This window comes from Danio rerio, chromosome 13 (genome assembly GCF_052040795.2).
Source record: "Danio rerio strain M-AB ecotype USA chromosome 13, GRCz13ab, whole genome shotgun sequence".
NCBI classification, from domain to species: Eukaryota; Metazoa; Chordata; class Actinopteri; order Cypriniformes; family Danionidae; genus Danio; species Danio rerio.
Window position 1 is genome coordinate 1621611 of NC_141033.1, and position 21703 is coordinate 1643313.

Genomic DNA, 21703 nt, shown 5'->3' on the forward strand with positions numbered 1-21703 from the left:
TAGTTGATATCCCTGCTGAAAAAACTGCTTAAACCAGCCTAGGCTAGTTGGCTGGTTTTAGCTGGTTGACCAGCCTGGTTTTAGAGGGGTTTTGGCCATTTCCAGGCCCGTGCTCACATTACAATCGGGCCTGGCCACGCTTACGTCATCGATGCTGCGCTGTTCAGTGAGCGCTCTCGCTCAGCACAGTGGAGATTTCTTTAGTTATATCTTTTAAGTCGTTTGATATGCAGTGACATGCAGTCAAATATTTCGCTAAACAGTCATTAGGGATGCGGGGACACGCAGTCAGATATTTCGCTGAACAGATCCGCCACTTTTGGCGCTCATAAACAATCATAAAGCCCTCGTGCTGCAGGAATGAGGAGGTCTGCTGAAGGTGCAGCTGTGGTGCAGTGAGGGGTTTGCGTCTTTAATAATCTCGGGCAGTTTGCGTTCACTGAACAGTAAAAATGATTAATAAATCCATATGAAACAGCCCCTTAAAAGTCACGTCTCGCTTTCGGTTTTGGGCTTTGGCGTGATTTGCACTCACACTAAAAGCGTACCGCCCAAGTGAACCGCACTCAGGCCCACCTCTTCCAACCGGGCCAGGGCCGGTTAAGTGAACCGCACCTGAGCCCGATTCACACTTCTCATACGATCCAGGAAACGGGCCTGGGCACGGTACGGATAGCATAGTGTGAGTACGCCCTAGGAGATGACCAGCTAAAACCAGCTTGTCCAGCCAAATCCAGCCATGTCTTAAACCAGGCTGGTTAAGCTGGTTATAGCTGGTCATTTTCCAGACTGTCCAGCTAAGACCAGGCTGGAAACCAGTCTGGAAATGGCCAAAACCCATTAAAAAACAGGCTGGTTGACCAGCTAAAACCAGCCAACCAGCTTAGGCCGGTTTAAGCAGTTTTTTTCATCACAAAGATGCAGACTCGGGTACGGTTCACGGGTGCACATCTGAGTTCAGAAGACAGCGTTCACTCTACCTAAACGCACTGTAGTCTGATGTCAAATGAACCCAGATATGGACTAAAAGTGCTAGTGTGAAAGCACCCTAAAGGTATGATTGTCATTAATAGAAAGAAAAACAAATCAGTGTGTGCACATCTGGGAAAATCTTAAAGGCAGGTGCTCGATCAAGCCACACACAATAGAAAAAGTCCAAAAAGGTGACCTGATGAAGACCTTGTAGGTTGAAATGCTGCCCAATTACATTTGTCTTGCAAGAGAATAGCAGTTGATATAGCAGCTTTGTCCCAGGAGAGAACTCTGAGCTTGGAGATAATTGGATCCCGCATGCTCAATTAGCATGTAAGGGGGTACGAAATCAGGTAGTTTTCAAGAGCTCCCCTGGTGAAGGAGGAAAAGGGGGAGATGGGGTGGATGTGGGGGATTCTTCAAAAACGAAGATAGGGGGACGTAATGTGAAGTGGGCTATTTATTGTAGGTTTGGACCAGCCGGTATCATTAAAATTACGTGCTCCTCTCGAAATTAGTTTATCAAACTTCACTTTGAGAGCTAAAGCGGCAGTGTGTTTGGCTGTTTTTGTAAAAGGGGAGTGTCTATGCTATGTCCCGCCCCTTCTTCATGTTTCAGTAGAGATTACGTCACATATTGAATAATAAAATGCACATTTGGGGCAAAGCAGTGGCGCAGTAGGTAGTGCTGTCGCCTCACAGCAAGAAGGTCGCTGGTTCGAGCCTCGGCTCAATTGGCGTTTCAGTGTGGAGTTTGCATGTTCTCCCTGCGTTTGCGTGGGTTTCCTCAACAGTCCAAAGACATGCGGTACAGGTAAATTGGGTAGGCTAAATTATCCATAGTGTATGAGTGTGTGTGTGGATGTTTCCCAGAGATGGGTTGCGGCTGGAAGGGCATCCGCTGCGTAATAACTTGCTGGATAAGTTGGCGGTTCATTCCGCTGTGGCGACCCCGGATTAATAAAGGGACTAAGCCGACAAGAAAATGAATGAATGACCTTTCACTTCACGAGACCTTTAAACAGCAGCTGCCTCAATGTGAGAAGAAAAGTCCTGATCCGTTTAAAATATCTGTGTTATTTAGCAAAAAAAAATGAAATCTTTTCAAGTCGATATAAGGATGAACATCAAAAGAAAGTGCGAAACGTGGACAAAATAATAAAAAGACTTTATTGACATGGCTATTCCTTAAAAGTGCACCTACGCATTTGGACAAGCACTTGCCTTCATCAGGTTACACTATTTTCTACACATTTTTCCAGTGCCTTGGACTTTATTTAGCTGTTTATTCTGATGATTCCCTTACCCAAAGAGCACCAATATGCTAATTAAGTTACCCCTGAGCACTTTTTGTTTGATTTTGGATTTCAAAATAAGGATATTTTTAAGAAAAAAATGGAAACATGGAGTCTGGAAAGTTGGAAATAATCTACAAACCTGTTAAAGCGCTCCCTAGACAAACCTCACTGCTGCTGCCAAAGACAATAGCCCCTTTCACACAGTGATACCGGTAAATATCCGGAAAATTTCCGGAACGACTTTACCGGTATATTGAAAAAAGCGCTGTTCACACAGGCGAGGACGTTACAGAAATTTTCCGGAAAAGAGCATTCACACATCCATTCCAAAATAGCGGTAAATTCTGACATCATTCACCACAAATGAGCTTTAAACGGCTGCGCTTGTGTTTGTAAACATTTGACTAAATTACAAACTCTGTGGATGATCAATATTGTGAACGACTTTCGCAGGATCACTTTCGCATGTCGAGATGTTCATAATATGTGCGTGTGCAGGCGCTCACAGGCTGTTTCACAGGCACACGCAAAGCTTGAAGGTAAACAAACAGCGGCTTTTCATAAGCATCTCATCGATGATTATTTACACAGTTGGCATTAAGAAGAACACATAAACGTGATCTGACTAACTTCTAGCAGCTAAATGTGTCTGGAAAAATATTCAAAGGCTTTTATCCTCACAAACCGCGCGGACGTAAATGCGTCTGACTGTTGTGATTGGCTAAAGCAGACGTCTCACGTCAGCACGTTCTAGACGTGCACGCGCTTATTACGGCAATCTTCCTTCTGCATTCACACAGCGCAGCATTCCGGCAAATTACCGGTAATGTTACAACTTCTCTTTCCGGAAAATAGCCAGAACGAATTTACCGGTATTTTCAAAAAGGACCTGTTCACACATACAATTTTCTGGAAAGGTCTGCATGTGTGAAAGGGGCTAATGACTTCATTACATGTTTACATGCCATATTTTTACTTCTAATAAACAGATGCCATAACGTCAGCCGTTCTGTTATTATCTGTAATCAGAGGGAATAATTAAGTTGTTCATAAATAGCTGAAGACGTGTAGCTGTGCCATGAGAAAAGCTGGACTGATGTCAGCATGGGAGTGACCTGATATTTACTAATCTTTGTGTTTTCATTGTGTTTTCTCTCTCTCCCCCACATCAGTTCTACCTTGGGAATCAGGTATACATGCATAGCGCTTTATAATGCACTGTCCTTTTGTTTTATCTTACTCACTGTCAGCGTCTTTAAAACACTAATATTTAAGGCCGCCTTAAACTCACAAGCGGATAAGCATCTTTAAGCTAGATTTGAGCCCTATTCTGAAAGCCAAATCACCACTGGCATTCAGTGCTGTGATAAATGAGCTAGCACAGGACAGACAGTGAACAGGAAAGTAAATGACTGTAAAAATAGGTTTCTAGTGAGTTGTGTTGTGAAATAGTGCAGAGTAAAGATGAATTAAGCTCTTGAGTTAAGCAAGCAGGAACGTTTGGGAATCATTTCAAGTCAACATGAAGTTACATTTTTTGGTCACACTTTATTTTGATGGTTTGTTTGTTGAATTTAAGTTGCATTGCATCTACATGCCAACTAATTCTCATTAGATTGCAAGTAGACTGTCAGGTTGGGGTTAGTGTAAGTTGACGTGTACTTGCAAAGTGTCTTACAGTCAGGTAAACGCCTGTTGAAGGAGCAGAATCAGCAGATATGAAGCAGACGGTCTACTAATACTCAAGTGGACCATCAAAATAAAGTGCTACTCATTTAGTAGTAGAAGTTGAACACACTCCTAAACAAATGATTTCAGCCAAAAGCCAGGTCTTGCGATTTTAGCATAGATAAGTAGTGCACTTTAACCATTATGAAGAGGACTTACAGTATTAGTAGGTCCACACTGAATCTTCAGATATTTAGCCCATCATTGAGTCTATTTAATTACTTGTGTTAATAAATATATATTTATTTAGTCTTTAAATTAAATTCAGTGATATTATTGATGGGTGGCACGGTGGCTCAGTGGTTACCACTGTTGCCTTGCAGCAAGAAGGTCACTGGTTTGAGTCTGGGCCAGTTGGCATTTCTGTGTGAAGTTTGCATGTTTTCCCTGTGTTGGCGTGGGTTTCCTCCTGGTCCAAACACGTGCAGTACACTCACTGGCCACTTTATTAGGTACACCTTACTAGAAATCCCAGTAGATCAGCAGTTTCTGAAATACTCAGAGCAGCCCGTCTGGCAGCAACAACCATGCCACGTTCAAAGTCTCTTAGATCCCCTTTCTTCCCCATTCTGATGCTCAGTTTGAACTGCAGCAGATCGTCTTGACCATGTCTACATGCCTAAATGCACTGAGTTGCTGCCATGTGATTGGCTGATTAGAAATTTGCATTAACAAGCAGTTGGACAGGTGTACCTTTACAAAATTCTGTGAGAAATAGAAAACATACAATATTTGCGGATTCTGTCTGGCCCTACTTATTAGGAAATATAATATATAATATACTTATAATTAGAAATATATATATATATATATATATATATATATATATATATATATATATATATATATCTATATATATATATATATATATATATATATATATATATATATATATATATATATTTATACAACAGTTCTGTCTGGTTCTCAAATCTGATTGGCTGATAGCCATGCAATATTCTGCAATATCAGCACCCGTACAGCCTCTTTACCCTTTGTGTATTACTCCGCCCACATACAGCCAGCAAAAAGCAGACACTGCAGATCTAAAGTTTAAAAGATGCACGCTCAACTGTTTAACTGTCAGCTTATGATTTGAATCCGGGAGAAAGTAGTTCCTCATACAAAAAGATTTTGAGACTCTCCATGTTTCATTTTGTTTTTATATACACAATTATGCTGTCAAACTGTTGTATAAATGCAATATCACACTTGTAGCAGTGCGATATGGCTGTATATCGGCACTGGTGGGGGCACACCAGTGCCGATATACAGCAATATCGCACTGCTACGAGTGTAATATTGCTCACATATATATATATATATATATATATATATATATATATATATATATATATATATATATATATATATATATATATATATATATATATAAACTTATTTATTCCTAATAACCACAGGGGGTTTAAAACTTATTGTTTGATTTGAAGTGTAATTCATATGTTATATCAATGTTGATATGTAATGTTATATCATTTATTATTTTCACCATGTTTCACATGCAGTGATAGTTTCAAGTCAAATGGGTTGTGAATGTGTTTCATGTTGACTTGTTCTACAAAGGGAATTTGAGGGTATTTGGAGTGAGCTCAACTATCTGCTTTTGAGTTCAAATGCATTTCTCCTCTGCAGCGCTGCATTCTGCTTTGCATTATCATTTGCGCGAGCTTTTGCGAACGTAACGCGCTGTGCTTGCCTTCTGCTACCTGCCTAACACCCTTGCTCTTAGTTGTGCTTTTACAGGAGCCTCTCTCAGCGTCAATGAATTATTTAAAACACATTTTGTAAGCCAAAGCTTAAGGAAAGAAAAAGAAAATGCATGACGTTCCCTACATAAATCACACAAAATCATGAGCTACATGCTTTCTCAGGGCCGTGGTTTGGCAGGATGTGTGACTCTTAGCTGGTGATTTTTCTTCAGTCAGGCCATGCGAGCCTCATGTTTGTCTATTTTTTTTTGCATTGAGAACGTTCTCACATCAACTGCAAACCACTCTTTTGACAGTTTGGTCTGGTTCACTGCTTACATGACCCCTTAATCGCCGACGAGACTATAACAAACAGGGACAATCAAAATCTAACCCCACATCTACACGTTGCCGTTTTGGAAAGCTGTATCCTGGTAAACCGTTTTTAAAAAGCCATTTGTTGTGACTATTTCTCTTGATCATGCTTCAAAATTCATCCCAATCACCAAATTCACCAATGGTATCGATTCATCACTTCAAGAGTAAAGGGCTTGAGGAGCTCCATGTCCAATCAGAGAGTCGCTTCCAGCCATTTTTCCATACTGTGTGTCATTGGAGTGCATCCTCTTTGAGAATGGTAGTTTGTAGTTCTAGACAAGTGCAACGTCTGTATGTACTGTTGGCTTGTGGAAAAAGTTCTCCTACGGTATGATTTCTTTTCTTGAACAGAAAGCATGAGGCCATCATTTTTTGTGCTGTGAAATCAGTGTGCCTTGGCCGAATCCAACTGGCAGCAATCATTTGGGCTTGGTTTCTTTAGCTCCTTCCTTTGGCATGTAGGAAGGCAGTAGAGTTATGCCTTATTGTTCTCCTATGGTAATACCCAAATTACAGTCTTTAAAATTAAGCCAATTTAGGGGTGCAGCAGCTTGTCAGGGGAGTGGAAACCTTCATTATTTACTCATAGACAATCATAGCAATCACTATTACTACTGTAATGTACAAATATGAACGTTATAGTGGTAAATAAGATGCAGATTTGTAAATTTAAAGGGTTGTATCTCAGTTATAAGCTTGTGTTTCCCCTAAAACACGTTTGGACTTTTTCTTAGTGTATATCACAGACATTGGATGCACTTCTAGCGCACTCTAGTGGACACTGATCACAGTACTGTTCACTGTAAAGTGCACTTTGAGTTTCAGACGAGAAAAAACATACAGTGCTCAGCATAAATGAGTATTTTGAGAATATTTTAATCCATTTCTCTGTCAATATAGCTCGTATGTTTTGGGGCATTTGAACAAAATAGATTTATTACATGTAAATATTTATTAAAATAATATTTTAGTCACCGAAGATCTTTAGAAGTAGAAAGATAATACATTTAAATTCATGTGAAATATTGGAAAAAATTACAAACCTTAAAATTTCAACCAAATTTAATTATTTTTTTTGTTTCTCTTGAGTTTCGCTCTTTTTTTATCGTTTTATTTAATATATATAAATTTGTATTTAGTAATTTTGCACTATTTTCATACGTTATTTTATTAGATTAGCTCCAGATTTGGCTTTCAGTTCAATTCAATTCGCTCATTCTGTACGCCTGAATAATTTTGAAACTTTCTGTAAGCTAGAGATTGTGAACCTGGGTTTTAAAATGGATCCTGAACTAAAGCTCGAGAGCCAAATTCGGTCTGTTGTTCGCTCTAGCTTCTTTCACTTAAGACAACTGGCCAAAATTAAGCACAGTTTATCACACAAGCAATTTGAAACAGTAATCCATGCTTTATAACCCCCCGCTTGGACTACTGCAATGCTCTTTATTTTAGGATGAGTCTGCCTTCTATTTCTCGACTGCAACTTGTTCAGAATGCAGCTGCGCGTCTTTTAACTGGCACACGCAAGTACGAGCACATCACCCCGGTTTATCTTCTCTTCACTGGCTGCCCGTGCATTTCAGGATCCATTTAAGTTTGTCTGAATGGTGCTGCACCATATCTGTTGTATATTAGACGAGCCTCTTCCATCACTGTTTTTAAATCTCTTCTTAAAACCCACATGTTCAATTTGGCTGTTAGCACAGCGCGAGATGTTGACATTTTATGTTTATTTGTTTGTATTTTAAAGTTTGTGCTGCGCTTTGTTTTACTCTCAATTCTCAGCACTTTGGTCAACTGTGTTGTTTTAAAGTGCTTTATGAATAAAACTGAATTGAATTCTGGACCGTTTTCATACGTTATGTTGTTAGATCAGCTCTAGATTTGGCTTCAGTACTGGCTAATCTAATGTATATGCACAAATATAATATTGTAAAGCTTCCTATAGAAACATATGAATTTAAATAAGAGATTTAGGAGGGGTGAACTCAAATATGTTGAGCACTGTATGTCTGAAAAATGTTTAACAACTCACATGATGAGTTGAGACATGCTTATCTCTATATTCTGGTTTATTAATGCAATGTTTTGCACTAGAATTGCATCAGCCGAAATGCTTGCTGCACCTTTAATGATAAAAATGAATGGCACAAACACACTCATGAACGATTCACAATCAGCCACAAATGAAGCCAGTTGGATTGAGCATCCATTTCATGTCTTCTGGAATGAAACCAATGTCGTGTTCCAATTAAAACAGTTTTGTCAATGTTAAACCACCCAGCAGAGCAACAGGAGGAAACCAGACAATACAGCCAAGCATCATCTGACTGGAAGTGTAATGTTGAGATTTGACGCACTGCTTCTAACACACGTTTGCTGGCTAGCTTTCACGGAGAGGTTTCTGATGTTGCTCTGCTGTGTGTCCGTCTGTATTTTGTGTCTATAAATGACTGTGTTTGTGTGTGCGTGTTCAGTTCGGAGATTCCCAGCAGCTACGTCTGGTGCGGATCCTGCGCAGTACAGTGATGGTGCGGGTGGGTGGAGGCTGGATGGCCCTGGACGAGTTCCTGGTGAAAAATGACCCGTGCAGAGGTAATGACCAACAACTATTGGGCTTATTATTTAACACTATTTTAGACCGTAATGTTCAGATTTTGTGAGTAACAAATTTCTTGTTTTTGCTCCATATGTCGTAGACACTGTGGTTCTGTTCCAAAACCTAGCCAAGTTCCCTTTGTAGGCAGCATTTTAACACATCGCAGACACTGTGAAAGAGTCATTATACTCTTAAAAGGCTTGGTTATTGCATCAATTGGGTTAAAATGTGCCGTTTAAATTTAATTGAAAAAAGTAACCCAATGTTGGGGGATCCATATTTGAGCCAACACTGGGTTTGCGACAACCCAATGTTTATTTTAGCGTATTTTTCATCCAAAACCATTATAGTGGTGCCATAAACAACAGGTTTGATCTTTGCTTTCATTCTAAAATACCGCACTTGTTTTTCTAGGAAGGGTTGAACTTTGAGAGAGTTTAAACAAGAGAGAAAAGTGTGGAAATGTTAACGCCTGACTGAGTAAAGTGTATAAAGTGAGTGGTGAGGGGTTTTACAGCCTTAAAACATCTAGATTAATTGTTAAAAAATAAAGCTGACTACTTCGCAGATTTCGCCTTTTGAGGGTTATTTTTAGAACGTAACTCCCGCGAATAATGAGGGACAAATGTATTGCATGTGCCTTCTTCATAGACTCATATATTCACAGACTATTGAGCTCAATTCAGATTCATGTTGATTCAGTTTAGTTCAATAACAATGTCAATGTGTCCAATTTATGAACTTAAAGCAACTTTAAGCAGCTCTGAAAGTATTGTTGATTATGACCAGCTCTCAAGAAAGCATTAGCATCATTATTTAAATAAATCATTCCAGGTTCATTGTGAAAACGTAGTCCAGCGGATGTTTCTGGAGACCGCGAGATACGTCCCGGGAGGCACGTATTTTTGCAGTTTTTGTTTTTACAAATCCGCGAGAGGCTGCTGTGCGCGCTTTTTCGTGTCTCGAACGTCTCTCGCAAGCTGTTCTCGCGTCAACTTGCCAGAGGCCGCTGTCCGACTGACTGAACGAACGATTGACTGTGCGTCATGCCAATCGGCTGACACCACCCTCCTCCTTCCTTCCTTAAACCCAAGCAATAATTTTATTATAATAATTTTTTCCACAACGTTTTTGGATTTCATCACGTTCTCGCCCCGTCATGAACCCGTTCACTTTATTTTCTGGATTCTGTTTTTGTCTTACCAGATTTCTGATCTGATTTCGTTTGCTTGAAAAAACGAAATGCAGCCATACATACCTCCCGGGACGTATCATGCGGTCTCCAGAAGCGTCCGCGGGACTACGTTTTCAGAATGAGCCTGGGTTGAAGAATAAATTCAGTTTTTGTGCATTTTTTGTTGCTGAAAGTAGTCAGTGAAGACAAATGAGTATTAAAGGCTGCACCAACTCCATCTGGTGAAAAAACATAGTATTGCAGCTCACTAGGTTTTGAACCAGAGCCTACCATATGTAAAATGACTGCAAAATTCAGTTCCCCATTATCAAAGCACTGTAATATTCAGCAGGGGAACATGCTGTTGGGTGTTCATAATGAATTGTAGGGCTGTAATAATGTTCGGTGGCTGAATTGTGTCTTCCTGCACTCTAATCGGCTGTGTGTGAGATTCTTGAAGCTTGCTGGTCTCTTCCCATGACGCTTTTCTTTCAGAGTTTCCCTTTTCCTGCTGCTTTGTTAGTGAACCCAGTTATTGTTTCTTCTAGTTCACCACCACGGGAGTAAAATGTTGCGCTCGGAATCAAACTCTTCAATTACTCAGTCTCCTATAGGTTGGCAACTCTCACACTTTCTGTCCTTGCTCCATCCCAGTGGTATGTGTGCATCCCTGTGCGAGCGTGTGTGTGTGTGTGTGTGTGAGCTGCAGTGATCTTTGAATGGTATTCTCATTAACATTAATCTCACGCTTCCCTTTCCATCTTTCTGTCTGGGACTGTTTAGCATGAGGTTTTGTGTTGCGTCATGTGTCCTCTATCTCCCTCTGCATGTGCTTTCTGTTGCAGTGCAGTGAAACGTGCTGGACAATCATATTGAAGTCATCTACACACGATACTCTGACTACATTTGTGCTGTTTTTATAACTGCATTATTTGGAAGTTAGTCCTCTATAATAAAGCCTCATTCACACTACGAGCGACACACACATCGGGAATGCCCATTCATTTCAATGAGGAGTGGGTGACTCCCGACAACCTCCGCACTGCAAATAACGCTTTTCTTGCTTACATTTTTTGTCTTGTTTTTAGTCCAAATATCTACAAATTCTTAAAGCAAGCAGCATTTTCTTGACCAGCAAAACATATTTTCTAATTTTAAGAAATAATGTGCCAAATTTAAGTGAGTTTTTCTGTAAAACAAGCAAAAATTACGCAGGTTAAAAAAAAGTGTTGAACACATGAAGAAAGGGAGGTGTAGAACGACATGGAAAGCCCAGACAGCAGCTGAAATCTCTCAGTAGTCCTTCAGCCCGACATCTACATTAGCAGGAGGATGAGGGTGGACATTTCAGCAAGACAATGATCCAAAGACAGCCCAGGAAAATGTTTTCAGAGAAAGAAAATCAAGCTGTAGAATGGCCCAGCCAATCACCTGATCCGAATCCAATAGAGTAGTGTGTTTTTTGCTGTACATTTGCATAAGGTCAATAAATGTCCAACTTTTGAGGCTTTCAGCTACTCTCAATGCTCTCTCCGTGTCACTTTTAATCCCATAATGCATTGCGCCACTGTTTACACTCAACTTCTATATGAATGAACTGAAAACGCTGTCTGTGCTTGCAACGTGGCAGTAGGAAAGCGCAGATAACTAGCCACATTGACTGGAACACTCTTCTTCTTGTTAAATTAAGCATTTTATTGACACAATCTATTCATATTTAGAGATTCACCTCCACAATAGTTATTTTCAATGACGCAAAATTGTATTCGCTGTTAGGCCCTGCCCACACGATCACAGGTATTTTCAAAACTAACCTTTTTTTCTACACACTTTCACTGTTTGCCACATGAAAAAATAAATTAAAAATGAAAGAATCAGGTGACTAAAACTGAAACTTTCTGAAACTCTGGGCACAGCATGGTTGTGTGGACATTACAACCGGAGTTTTCGCCTCATGATGTCAGCGTGCATGCCGTTTTCTCCTTCCTGATTGGCCAACATGACTGGGTTTACACCAAACACGAAAGACGTGAAGTCTGCATGTTCGCAGCAAACACATTTATTCAGTATCAATGGCACCGCAGGGCAGTAATCCACATTTGCATTGTGCAATTTATTTGCAAAAATAGTTTATTCCCCATTTGGTGTGAACCCTCGCATAAAAGTCATATTATCGCCCCCTGTTGGTATGTGTACCCCTTACATGCATCACGTTTTTCATGTGAACAGACACTTTTAAAAATAGATACAAAAATACCCATGTACGTGTAGACATGGCCTTAGTGAATATCATCTTAAACGTTATCTAGGTAACATGAAGGTGGGAACGCCCCCTTGCCACTTTAGTCGCAACCCAGGGCAACAGGCAGCCACAAAGTCGCTGGTAGTGTGAATGAGGCTTATAATGTGTCATATGCAACACCAGTTTTTTTTTTGTTGTTGTTGTTTTTTGGTTTAGTTTGTGCAATGCATGTCATTCTCTACATCAAACCAACGTGCAAAACTCTGAATTGTGTATTGCTCATCTGAGTGGTCATCATTCCCCAACATGATCACACATATATTTCTAAGACTACTCATATATTCATAAGAGCAACATCAGAACCTTAACCATGGCTTTCACAAACAAGTGCCTGAGACCCATTTAAAGCAGTGTTTTGGGTTTAAAACAAATTGGTAAAATTGGTAAAAAAATAAATGAAAGGGAAACATGTAAATTCAGTAATTGATCATTTATCTTCCAGTTGTTTCAAACGTGCGTTGGATTCTTTCTTTTGTTGATATTTTGAGAAATGTTTGATAGTTGTTTATTTTTTCCTACCGTGTGTGTGTGTGTGTGTGTGTTGATAATTTCATTTCCAACATTCTTCAAAATATCTTCTTTTGTGTTAAATAAATAAATAAATAAATAAATAAATAAATAAATAAATAAATTAAGTTAATTTTAAACTTAAGGCCAGGTAAATTAATCCATGTATCTTTTGGTCATTGCATTTTCTTTTTAGAAACAGATACAAATAAATAAATAAAAATAAAATAATTTGATTAAAATGAGCCATTATTTGATTTTTGTTTTAAATCTAAAAAACAAAAATTGAAAAAGGAGGCAGAAACAAAAAAGGCCGTAAATTCTGAGACCAGATACACTGTTAATAAGGCTGCGCTCCACACAGTTCCTTCATGTTGTCCCAACACAGATCAATTAAGTTAACTTGATCAATTGTACAAATTTAAGCTTTTTTTTTTATTTGCTTGTTTGTCCATATTTTAGTAGACAAAATATTTCTTGCATAAGCTAATGAAATAATAATATTAATAATAATATTATCTATATATATATTTAGTGTAGAAACATTTTAAATGGAACAACTTTTATTTTAATGCTTTATGCAACATTTGCATTGCTTTACTGAATCCTTTTTTGAAAATAAAGTTATAATATTGTTAGAACCAGAACACTTTCTGCAATTTGACCACAAATCATTAATATAGGATCATTCGTTTGGATTAATTTCAACAAGTTTTCTCAGCATTCGAGTTCACATTATGGTCCATAGTGATTCTTATTGACATTTTTTAGGTGTAGTGAACTGTCCCTTTAAGACTGGCCAATTTATTTCATATAAACAGCATTTACAGTCAACGTTTTGTACTAAATGGATCCATTTCTGGCTTTCTCAGCAGCAGAAGTCATGATAGTTGGTAAACTTAGAGCGCAGTGAATGAGAGAGCACAACAAATCGTATTGTTTACAATACTATTAGCTGAATTAATAAAAGTAAACGGAACGGAAACCAGTGCGAGACTGATAACGGCAGCCAGAGGAGAGAATAACGTCAGATTTACTGTCCGTACCTGACTCTGCATTACACACACCTCACACAAGTGCTCATTTGTTTACTGTAATTTGATGTAAAGATGATTTAATACATACATAAATGCATATAAATGTTTGTATACATTTTAAAAAATTAAATAATAAAGACTTTTAAGGATTTAAGATGCTGATCAACCCAAAATACTCCTTTAAATTAAATTCTAGAGGCTTGTTTTTGTAACCCCGCGCTGAAGGTTTTGATGTGTTCACGTCTCCCTGCTCATTGTACTGTATTCCTCCTTCAGCTAAAGGCAGGACAAACGTGGAGCTGCGGGAGAAGTTCATTCTCCCAGAAGGCACCACGCAGGTGATGGCAAGCTTCCGGTACAGAGGTCGAAGGTCACGGCCGTCCTCACGAGGAGCCTCCCCTAACAGATCCAACTCCAGTCATAGCTGCGCTGCACAGAACAACCCGCTCGCACCAAACACACCCAAGGTATGATCAGCACCCATTCAGGAGAAGTGGAAAACCCCATGTTTGGGTCACATTTCTCACATAGAAATCTGATATATGCTAATATATGCTATTTATTTCTGAAGATTTGTGTTGGATGGTTTTGGGAGCATCGTAACTAAAGACTTAATCTATTAAATAAGAAATATTACCTTTTATTGAATGTTTACAATGCAAATCCAATTGGTATGAAACAAGTCTCTCATATAATAATAGATCTACTGAAATACAGAAAATATTACTGTACACAGCGTATTGTAAATAAATCATATGAACATGTTCACATTAGTTAATAATATTACTAAAATTAATTTATATAAAATAAAATATATATATGTGTGTGTGAATATATTAATTATCTGACTTTATAGGTGAAATAGATAATGGATATATATATATATATATATATATATATATATATATATATATATATATATATATATATATATATATATATATATATATATATATATGCATATATAATATATATATATATATATATATATATATACATACATAAATATATACACACACACACACACACACACATATATATATATATATATATATATATATATATATATATATATATATATATATATATATATATATATATATATATATATATATATAATCTATTTCAGCTATAATGTCAGATAATTAATATATTCACATTCATATTTTTTCCAACCATTATATAAATTATTACATTTATTATTACAAATATGTACAGGCTTATGTGTCACGGTTTGGTGGGTGGGGAAAATGAGCGAGGACTCAAATGCAGACAAATTAAGGGTTTAATATAAAATACAAATAAAACAAAAAGGCAAAACAAACTACCCTGAGGAGGAAAACATTAATGAAACAAATAAACAAACAAACTAGACTGGGCAGGCTGGCTGGGATCAGGACTGGAGAACAGGACAAGGCAGGAAACGATTAAATACGACGACGAACTGGCACAGGACAGCAGACATGAGGGGAATATAAGCAGAACACACAAGCAGATGAACATAATGAACTAATACTGGGTTAACGAGGAGGGGGGGACTAGACAGTAGACAGGAGAGCACATGACACAGATACAACACAAGCCATGCGCTCACATAAAACGGGACAAGAACCACTCGTTCACAATATAAGGACAAGGCTGAAGCATGCGGCCACAATGCAAACACAGAGCCACGGGCTTGAACAACACAAACACAAATAGACACGAGCACACGATATATGAAAACACCTTACCGTGTGCTCACACATATGCATCGCACATGTTTCATCTCAGAGCCAACCGAAACCAACTAGACGGAGACGCTGAGAATGAAACCGACAGAACAAAACATGAGTACAAGAGCCCACGTGCCCACATCAATACAGAGACGCACAATGACAGAAACAGGACAAGACTGAGCTAGTGTCCGGACCAGGGTGGCAGAAACCTGACACTTAAGTATATTAGCTATACTTTTTCATATATTTTATTTTATTTATAATATATGTATATATATATATATGTATATATATATATATATATATATATATATATATATATATATATATATATATATATATATATTCATGTTTATTTGTAGTGCACTTTTTATTATAATTATTGTTTTAAAGCAGCATCTTTAAATATATTTGCTATAATTTTATATTCGTCTTCATATATTACTTTATTTTATCCAATACATTTGAACAAATATTTGTAATTCCAATGGTTTGGGAAAAAAATAAAAGCAACCATTTTTTTATCTGCATTATTTCGAAATATACGTTGCATTACGACACGTTTCAAATGAGAAATCCAGATATGAACTTGCATGTCATATATGTAATTTGCATATATTTCCATGCATCAGATTTCTACATGGCTGTCCTGCCACCAGTCATTTAGCTCGTTTCCAAATCCTTGTGCGCTTCCCTGCTGCAGCTGTTTAGCAAGGTGAAATCAACCCTTCGTGGTTTGGAACGCACTACAAAGACAACAACTCAAGTTACCATTCATTTCAGCTGAGTTTCACTCGAAGTGGAACATGCAGTATGGCGGAAAAATAAGCACTGCTTTCTAAATTAAAAGTCCTGACCGGTAAAGTCATCAGATGACTGAAGCTCCTGTGCTTAGATACATGCGCAGGAGTGCACGTGTGGATTAGAAAATACACAAACCACAAATACATACTTTTACAATACAAAACATAAGAAACAGCATTTATAAGACAATTGATGTCAGATTCAGAAGCATCCAATGTGAGCAGCTTTTAAGAGATCTGCTTTTTCAGCCTGAAAAAGAGTTGCGGGAACACATGCTATAAAACCCACATTATTAAAAACATTTTCACCTGATGTGATGCATATAAATTGTTGTTGTTGGCATAAATTAAGTTATTTACCTTCTTGATTTTTATTATTTTAATTTTTTTTTGTGGTGGGCAAAAATTAAATCGCATCCAAAAATAATGTTTTGACCAGCCTGATCTCACAGTGCAAGTATTTTACGTTTTGTCAGTTTAGTGGCTAATTCGTACGAATTCATACGAAAATGTACGATTTTAAAAAGGAGGCGTGGCACCCATCCCCACCCCTAACCCCAACCGTCATTGGGTGATGAGCAAATCGTACTAAATTGTGCGTATTAGATCGTATGAATTCATACGAATTAGCCACTAAATGAAAAAGTTACGAATTGCCGTGAGATTGTGTTGGTTTTGACATACAATAATATAAAAGTATGTACTGTAAAAATTAAAAAAACACATATGCATGCTTATATTTTAGAAAATATAATAATATTAATATAATATGATGCAAATTATTTTTAAAAGTAATATCTATGTAACATAATTGCTTCGTATAGTTTTGTATATATATATATATATATATATATATATATATATATATATATATATATATATATATATATATATATAGTTGAAGTCAGAATTAGCCCCCCTTTGAATATTTTTTAATTGTTTAATATTTCCCAAATTAACAGAGCAAGGACATTTTCACAGTATGTCCGTTATATATATATTTATTTATTTTTTTCTGGAGAAAGTCTTATTTGTTTTATTTCGGCTAGAATAAAAGCTGTTTTTTATTTTTTCAACACCATTTTAAGGTCAAAATTATTAGTCCCTTTAAACTCTTTTTTTTTTTTTTTTTTTTTTGATAGTCTACAGAACAAACCATTGCTATACAATAACTTGCCTAATATGTTTAGAAATGTGTTGAAAAAAATCTGCCCTCCGTTAAACAGAAATTGGGGAACAAAAATAAAAAGGTGGGCTAATAATTCTGACTTCAACTCTATATATATATATATATATATATATATATATATATATATATATATATATATATATATATATATATATATATATATGTACACACACACACACGGCAAAATAAACTTTTAATTTTGGATGCCATTAATCCCTGCCCAGCACATGGTATTTATACCAAATGTAATGAAATTAGTTTTTCGGTTATGAAGATTCTGTTAAACATCACACATAAAAAATATAAAAATGTATTATTATTTGCGTTATAGATTTAGGCTAAAATATATTTTTACTGCAAAAAAAAATTTATTGTCTTGATTTTAGTCCAAATATCTAAACACTCTCAAATCAAGAAGCATTTTCTAGACAAGCACAAAATATTGTCTTATTTTGAGAAATAATCTGCCAAAATTAAGTGAGTTTTTCCCTAAAATGAGCAAAATAATCTGCCTATGGGGAAGAAAAAAAAAAGAAATAATTATTTTACCCCAGTGGGAGATTATTGAGCTTATTTTGAGAAAAACTCTGGAAACAAGACTTTTACTTTATTTTTTAGATATTTTAATACATTAACTAATTTTTAATCTGATCTAAAAACAAGACAAAAAGTCATTTTTTTGCAGTGTAGATTAACCTTATTCTTTAGGTCGAGCCGGTGCAGCCTGCAGACTTCGTCTCATTCACTTCCATTGATTTTTAGATATTAAAAGCAGCTTGTTATGTTGGTTAATGTTGCAAACTACAAATCTAAACAAAACAAATCTACTTTTCATGTAAAGTCATGAACACGTTCGTATGAAGAGCAAGCAGTTGACTGTTTTCTTCTGTATATTATTTCTCGTCATTTCTCCCATTGGCAACTGAATCAGACGTTTTAAAACAATCGCACTTCCGCATCGCAGAATAAAGTCACTAAAGCAGAATAAACACATTCAGTCAAGAGTCCATCTGTGTCATCTTACAGTGTCGCCTAAACAGGGAGTTCACAAGGATTTCAAGCATTTTCACTGACTGTCCCATCAATATGTGTCGATATGTAACCGTGTTCCTGTATCATCTTTTGTTTTTCCTCTTCTGTTGCCACCCTTCGTATGTGGGTTTATCCACAACTGTTTCTCACAGACTCCCCAACATTTAACCCGCAATTATGATAAACCCTGGCTGACAAACAGCAAATCAGCCACCCCTCTTAAATCATCCGACTCCTTTGACAGCCAAGGGTCGTCCAATGAGGTACGCTGCTTAAAAAAAAGAGAGTGAAAATCAGCATCTAATCTCCCGCCTCCTGCTGCTGACCTCTGTGTCTGATCTAATCTCTTCCTGTGTGGATCTGGGATCGGGTTCAGGCTCTATCTCTGGCTTTGCAGTGATGCATGGAAGTGCTCTGGCGGATGTGTTTGCTTAATTCTGATCTTTAAATCTCTCTCTCTCTCTCTTGAGAACATGCGGTGGTGGTGGTGGTGGTGGTGGTGGGATTTTGTCTTGGAAATCGGGGCCTTTTTAAACCGTCACTTCCTTTCTGATTCTTTCAGAGCTAACAGGACATTAATGCGTTTTCTGCCACTAAAGCTGCTTGTGAGATATTCCTCTAAACTCTCCCTGGCTTCATTGAATTCCCTGTACGAGCATGCTGTGGTTTGTCTGTGTTTGATGTGCATTTATTTTATCATGTTGACTTTTGGGAGTAACACATGAGGTTTTAGCCAACCCAAGCTCGTTGTGGAAACGTAGTCCCGCGGACGTTTCTGGAGACCGAGGAATACGTCCCAACGGGTACATACGGCTGCAGTTTTTGTTTTTGCGAATCCGCGAGAGGGCGCTGTTGTACGCTTTTTTGCACCTCAGACGCCTTTTGCGAGTGCGGTTCGCGCCCGCGCTGTTCTTGCGTGAACCCACCGGAGGCCGCTGTCAGACTGACTGGATGATTGATTGCGCGACCGGCCAATCGGCTGACCCGCCCTCCTCCTTCCCTGAACCCAACCAATTTTACAGATCGACCGCCCGCCCGCTCGCTTCCCTAAACCCGAGCGACAGTTTACAAAAGCCGTCCAAAAAAAGAAAAGCCCTGATTTTTTTTTCTACCGCGTTTTTGGATTTCACTGCGTTCTCACCCTGTTACGAAACTCGTTCACTTAATTTTTGGGATTCTGTTTTTGTCTTACCTGATTGCTGGAACCGCTCTTCCCCGAACTCGAAACCGGTCGCCGTGGTCGACTCCTCTCTGCATCTCGAGCCTGCCGACGTACACGGTGAGCTGAGTGGACAAACGGGTTGCAGCGGGGAAGCCCTCCACAAGGAGGTAAGCGGTTGGCCCGCCGGCCGGCCGGCAAGTGCGAAAGGGAACATCGTCACACCGCCCCGTAGCGTTCTCTTGAAATAAATTAATGCAGCCGTACATACCTCCTGGGACGTATTCCGCGGTCTCCAGAAACGTCCGTGGGACTACGTTTTCAGAATGAGCTTGGGTTGGTTTTAGCTGTGTGTGGCTGGAATACAGGAGTCACTCCTCAACCCACAGCTGTCCACTTCATGTTTTCAGACAGGATTTCTGTGTTCAGTTATTAGCCATTTTATCAATATTTATTTATTGTTTTTAAATATTTTCCAGGTGCTGTTTAAGAGGAAGAAACATTTCAACACTTTTAAACAAAATACGTTTTATAGTAGCTGATTTCTTTTGTCTTTACGTGATTCAGGGCGCACACGGTCATGGAAAACCTAGAAAATGTCATGGAATTTTGACATGCCATTTTCCAGGCCTGGAAAAGTTTTGGCAAAACAAAAAATCCCACAGGGCGAGGCAGTGGCGCAGTAGGTAGTGCTGTCGCCTCACAGCAAGAAGGTCGCTGGGTTACTGGTTCGAACATCGGCTCAGTTGGTGTTTCTGTGTGGAGTTTGCATGTTCTCCCTGCCTTCACATGGGTTTCCTCCGGGTGCTCCGGTTTCCCCCCACAGTCCAAACACATGCGGTACAGGTGAAATAGGTTGGCTAAATTGTCTGTAGTGTATGAGTGTGTGTGAATGTGTGTGTGGATGTTTCCCAGAGATGGGTTGCGGCTGGAAGAGCATCCGCTACGTAAAAACTTGCTGGATAAGTTGGTGGTTCATTCCGCTGTGACGACCCCGGATTAAATAAAGGGACTAAGCCGACAAGAAAATGAATGAATGAAAAAATCCCACAAAGATTTGGGAAAGTCATGGAAATTATAAGAGCAACAATGAATAAGTGCTGTAGGCAAGTTTCAGGTGTGTAAAGTGTAAGAAGCGTACAGTTAGTGGTATATCCAGAGAGGCAATTGCAGATTAAGAAGGAAAGTGGAGACTAAATAGTTCCAAAATAAATAGTAAAGAGTTTTTAGTGGTTTCTTGAAGACAGCGAGTGACTCTGCTGTTCTGATGCAGTTCGGGAGTTCATTCCACCAACTGGGCAGATTGAATGTGAGAGTTCGGGAAAGTGATTTCTTCCCTCTTTGGGATGGAACCACGAGGCGACGTTCATTCACAGAACGCAGTTTCTGGAGGACACATACATCTGCAGAAGTGAGAGCAGATTAGAAGGAGCAAAGCCAGAAGTCGCTTTGTAAGCAAACATCAGAGCTTTGAATTTGATGCGAGCAGCAACTGGCAGCCAGTGCAAACGGATGAGCAGCGGAGTGACATGTGCTCTTTTAGGTTCATTAAAGACCACTCGTGCTGCTGCATTCTGAAGCAGCTGAAGAGGTTTGATAGAGTTAGCTGGGAGCCCGGCTAGTAGTCCAGTGTGGAAGAGCTTGAACAAGGAGTTGAGCTGCATGTTCAGATAGGAACACATGTGCACTTACCGTCTTGCAGACTAACTTTGACCGCTCTTCGCATGCCTTTTTTAAACCCACAAGACTGTTTACTTTTACCCATAAGTGAAAGTGTGGTTTAGGAAACCATTTGGGATAGGCAGGTCACGATTTTGCCAAGTACATGTATGTTGATCCTGCAAGATCATTTTAGCTGGAAAATGTAATCCATACCTCTAAACCCAACCATAACATCCCCAAATCAGAGCGGTAACAATCATGTAAAGTGCATAACCCTAACCGTAAGCCCTAAACTGTATACTTAATTCTGATTGGCTGATTGGAATGTTGTTCCAGGATCAACATAGATATTAATCTAGTAATATTTCCTACTTGGTGAAATCAGGTTGGCCCTTAGAAACCTCTTCTCAGCCAGATATTAACATTTGTATTTCTG

The 21703-nt window shown here is 38.4% G+C and overlaps 2 protein-coding genes across 32 annotated transcripts in view; one reads left to right on the plus strand and one right to left on the minus strand.

Moving 5' to 3' along the window:
* dst (dystonin) overlaps positions 1 to 21703 on the plus strand; it is a 291289-nt gene that overhangs the window by 266995 nt on the left and 2591 nt on the right. For 30 of the 31 annotated variants that reach the window (XM_087278728.1, XM_087278746.1, XM_087278748.1 and 27 more), the window contains 6 exons: positions 3443 to 3460; positions 6025 to 6141; positions 8563 to 8680; positions 10407 to 10514; positions 13981 to 14171; positions 18599 to 18709. In XM_087278728.1, the coding sequence (XP_087134854.1) occupies positions 3443 to 3460; positions 6025 to 6141; positions 8563 to 8680; positions 10407 to 10514; positions 13981 to 14171; positions 18599 to 18709 (663 nt within the window). The remainder of the gene's footprint in view (positions 1 to 3442; positions 3461 to 6024; positions 6142 to 8562; positions 8681 to 10406; positions 10515 to 13980; positions 14172 to 18598; positions 18710 to 21703) is intronic. The other variant, XM_087278762.1, reaches the window with a different exon arrangement.
* Positions 20743 to 21703, minus strand: part of lrrc1 (leucine rich repeat containing 1) — a 593918-nt gene continuing 592957 nt past the window's right edge. Inside the window, exon 10 of the transcript XR_015505118.1 lies at positions 20743 to 21169. The gene's annotated coding sequence lies outside the window, so the exon portion shown is untranslated. The remainder of the gene's footprint in view (positions 21170 to 21703) is intronic.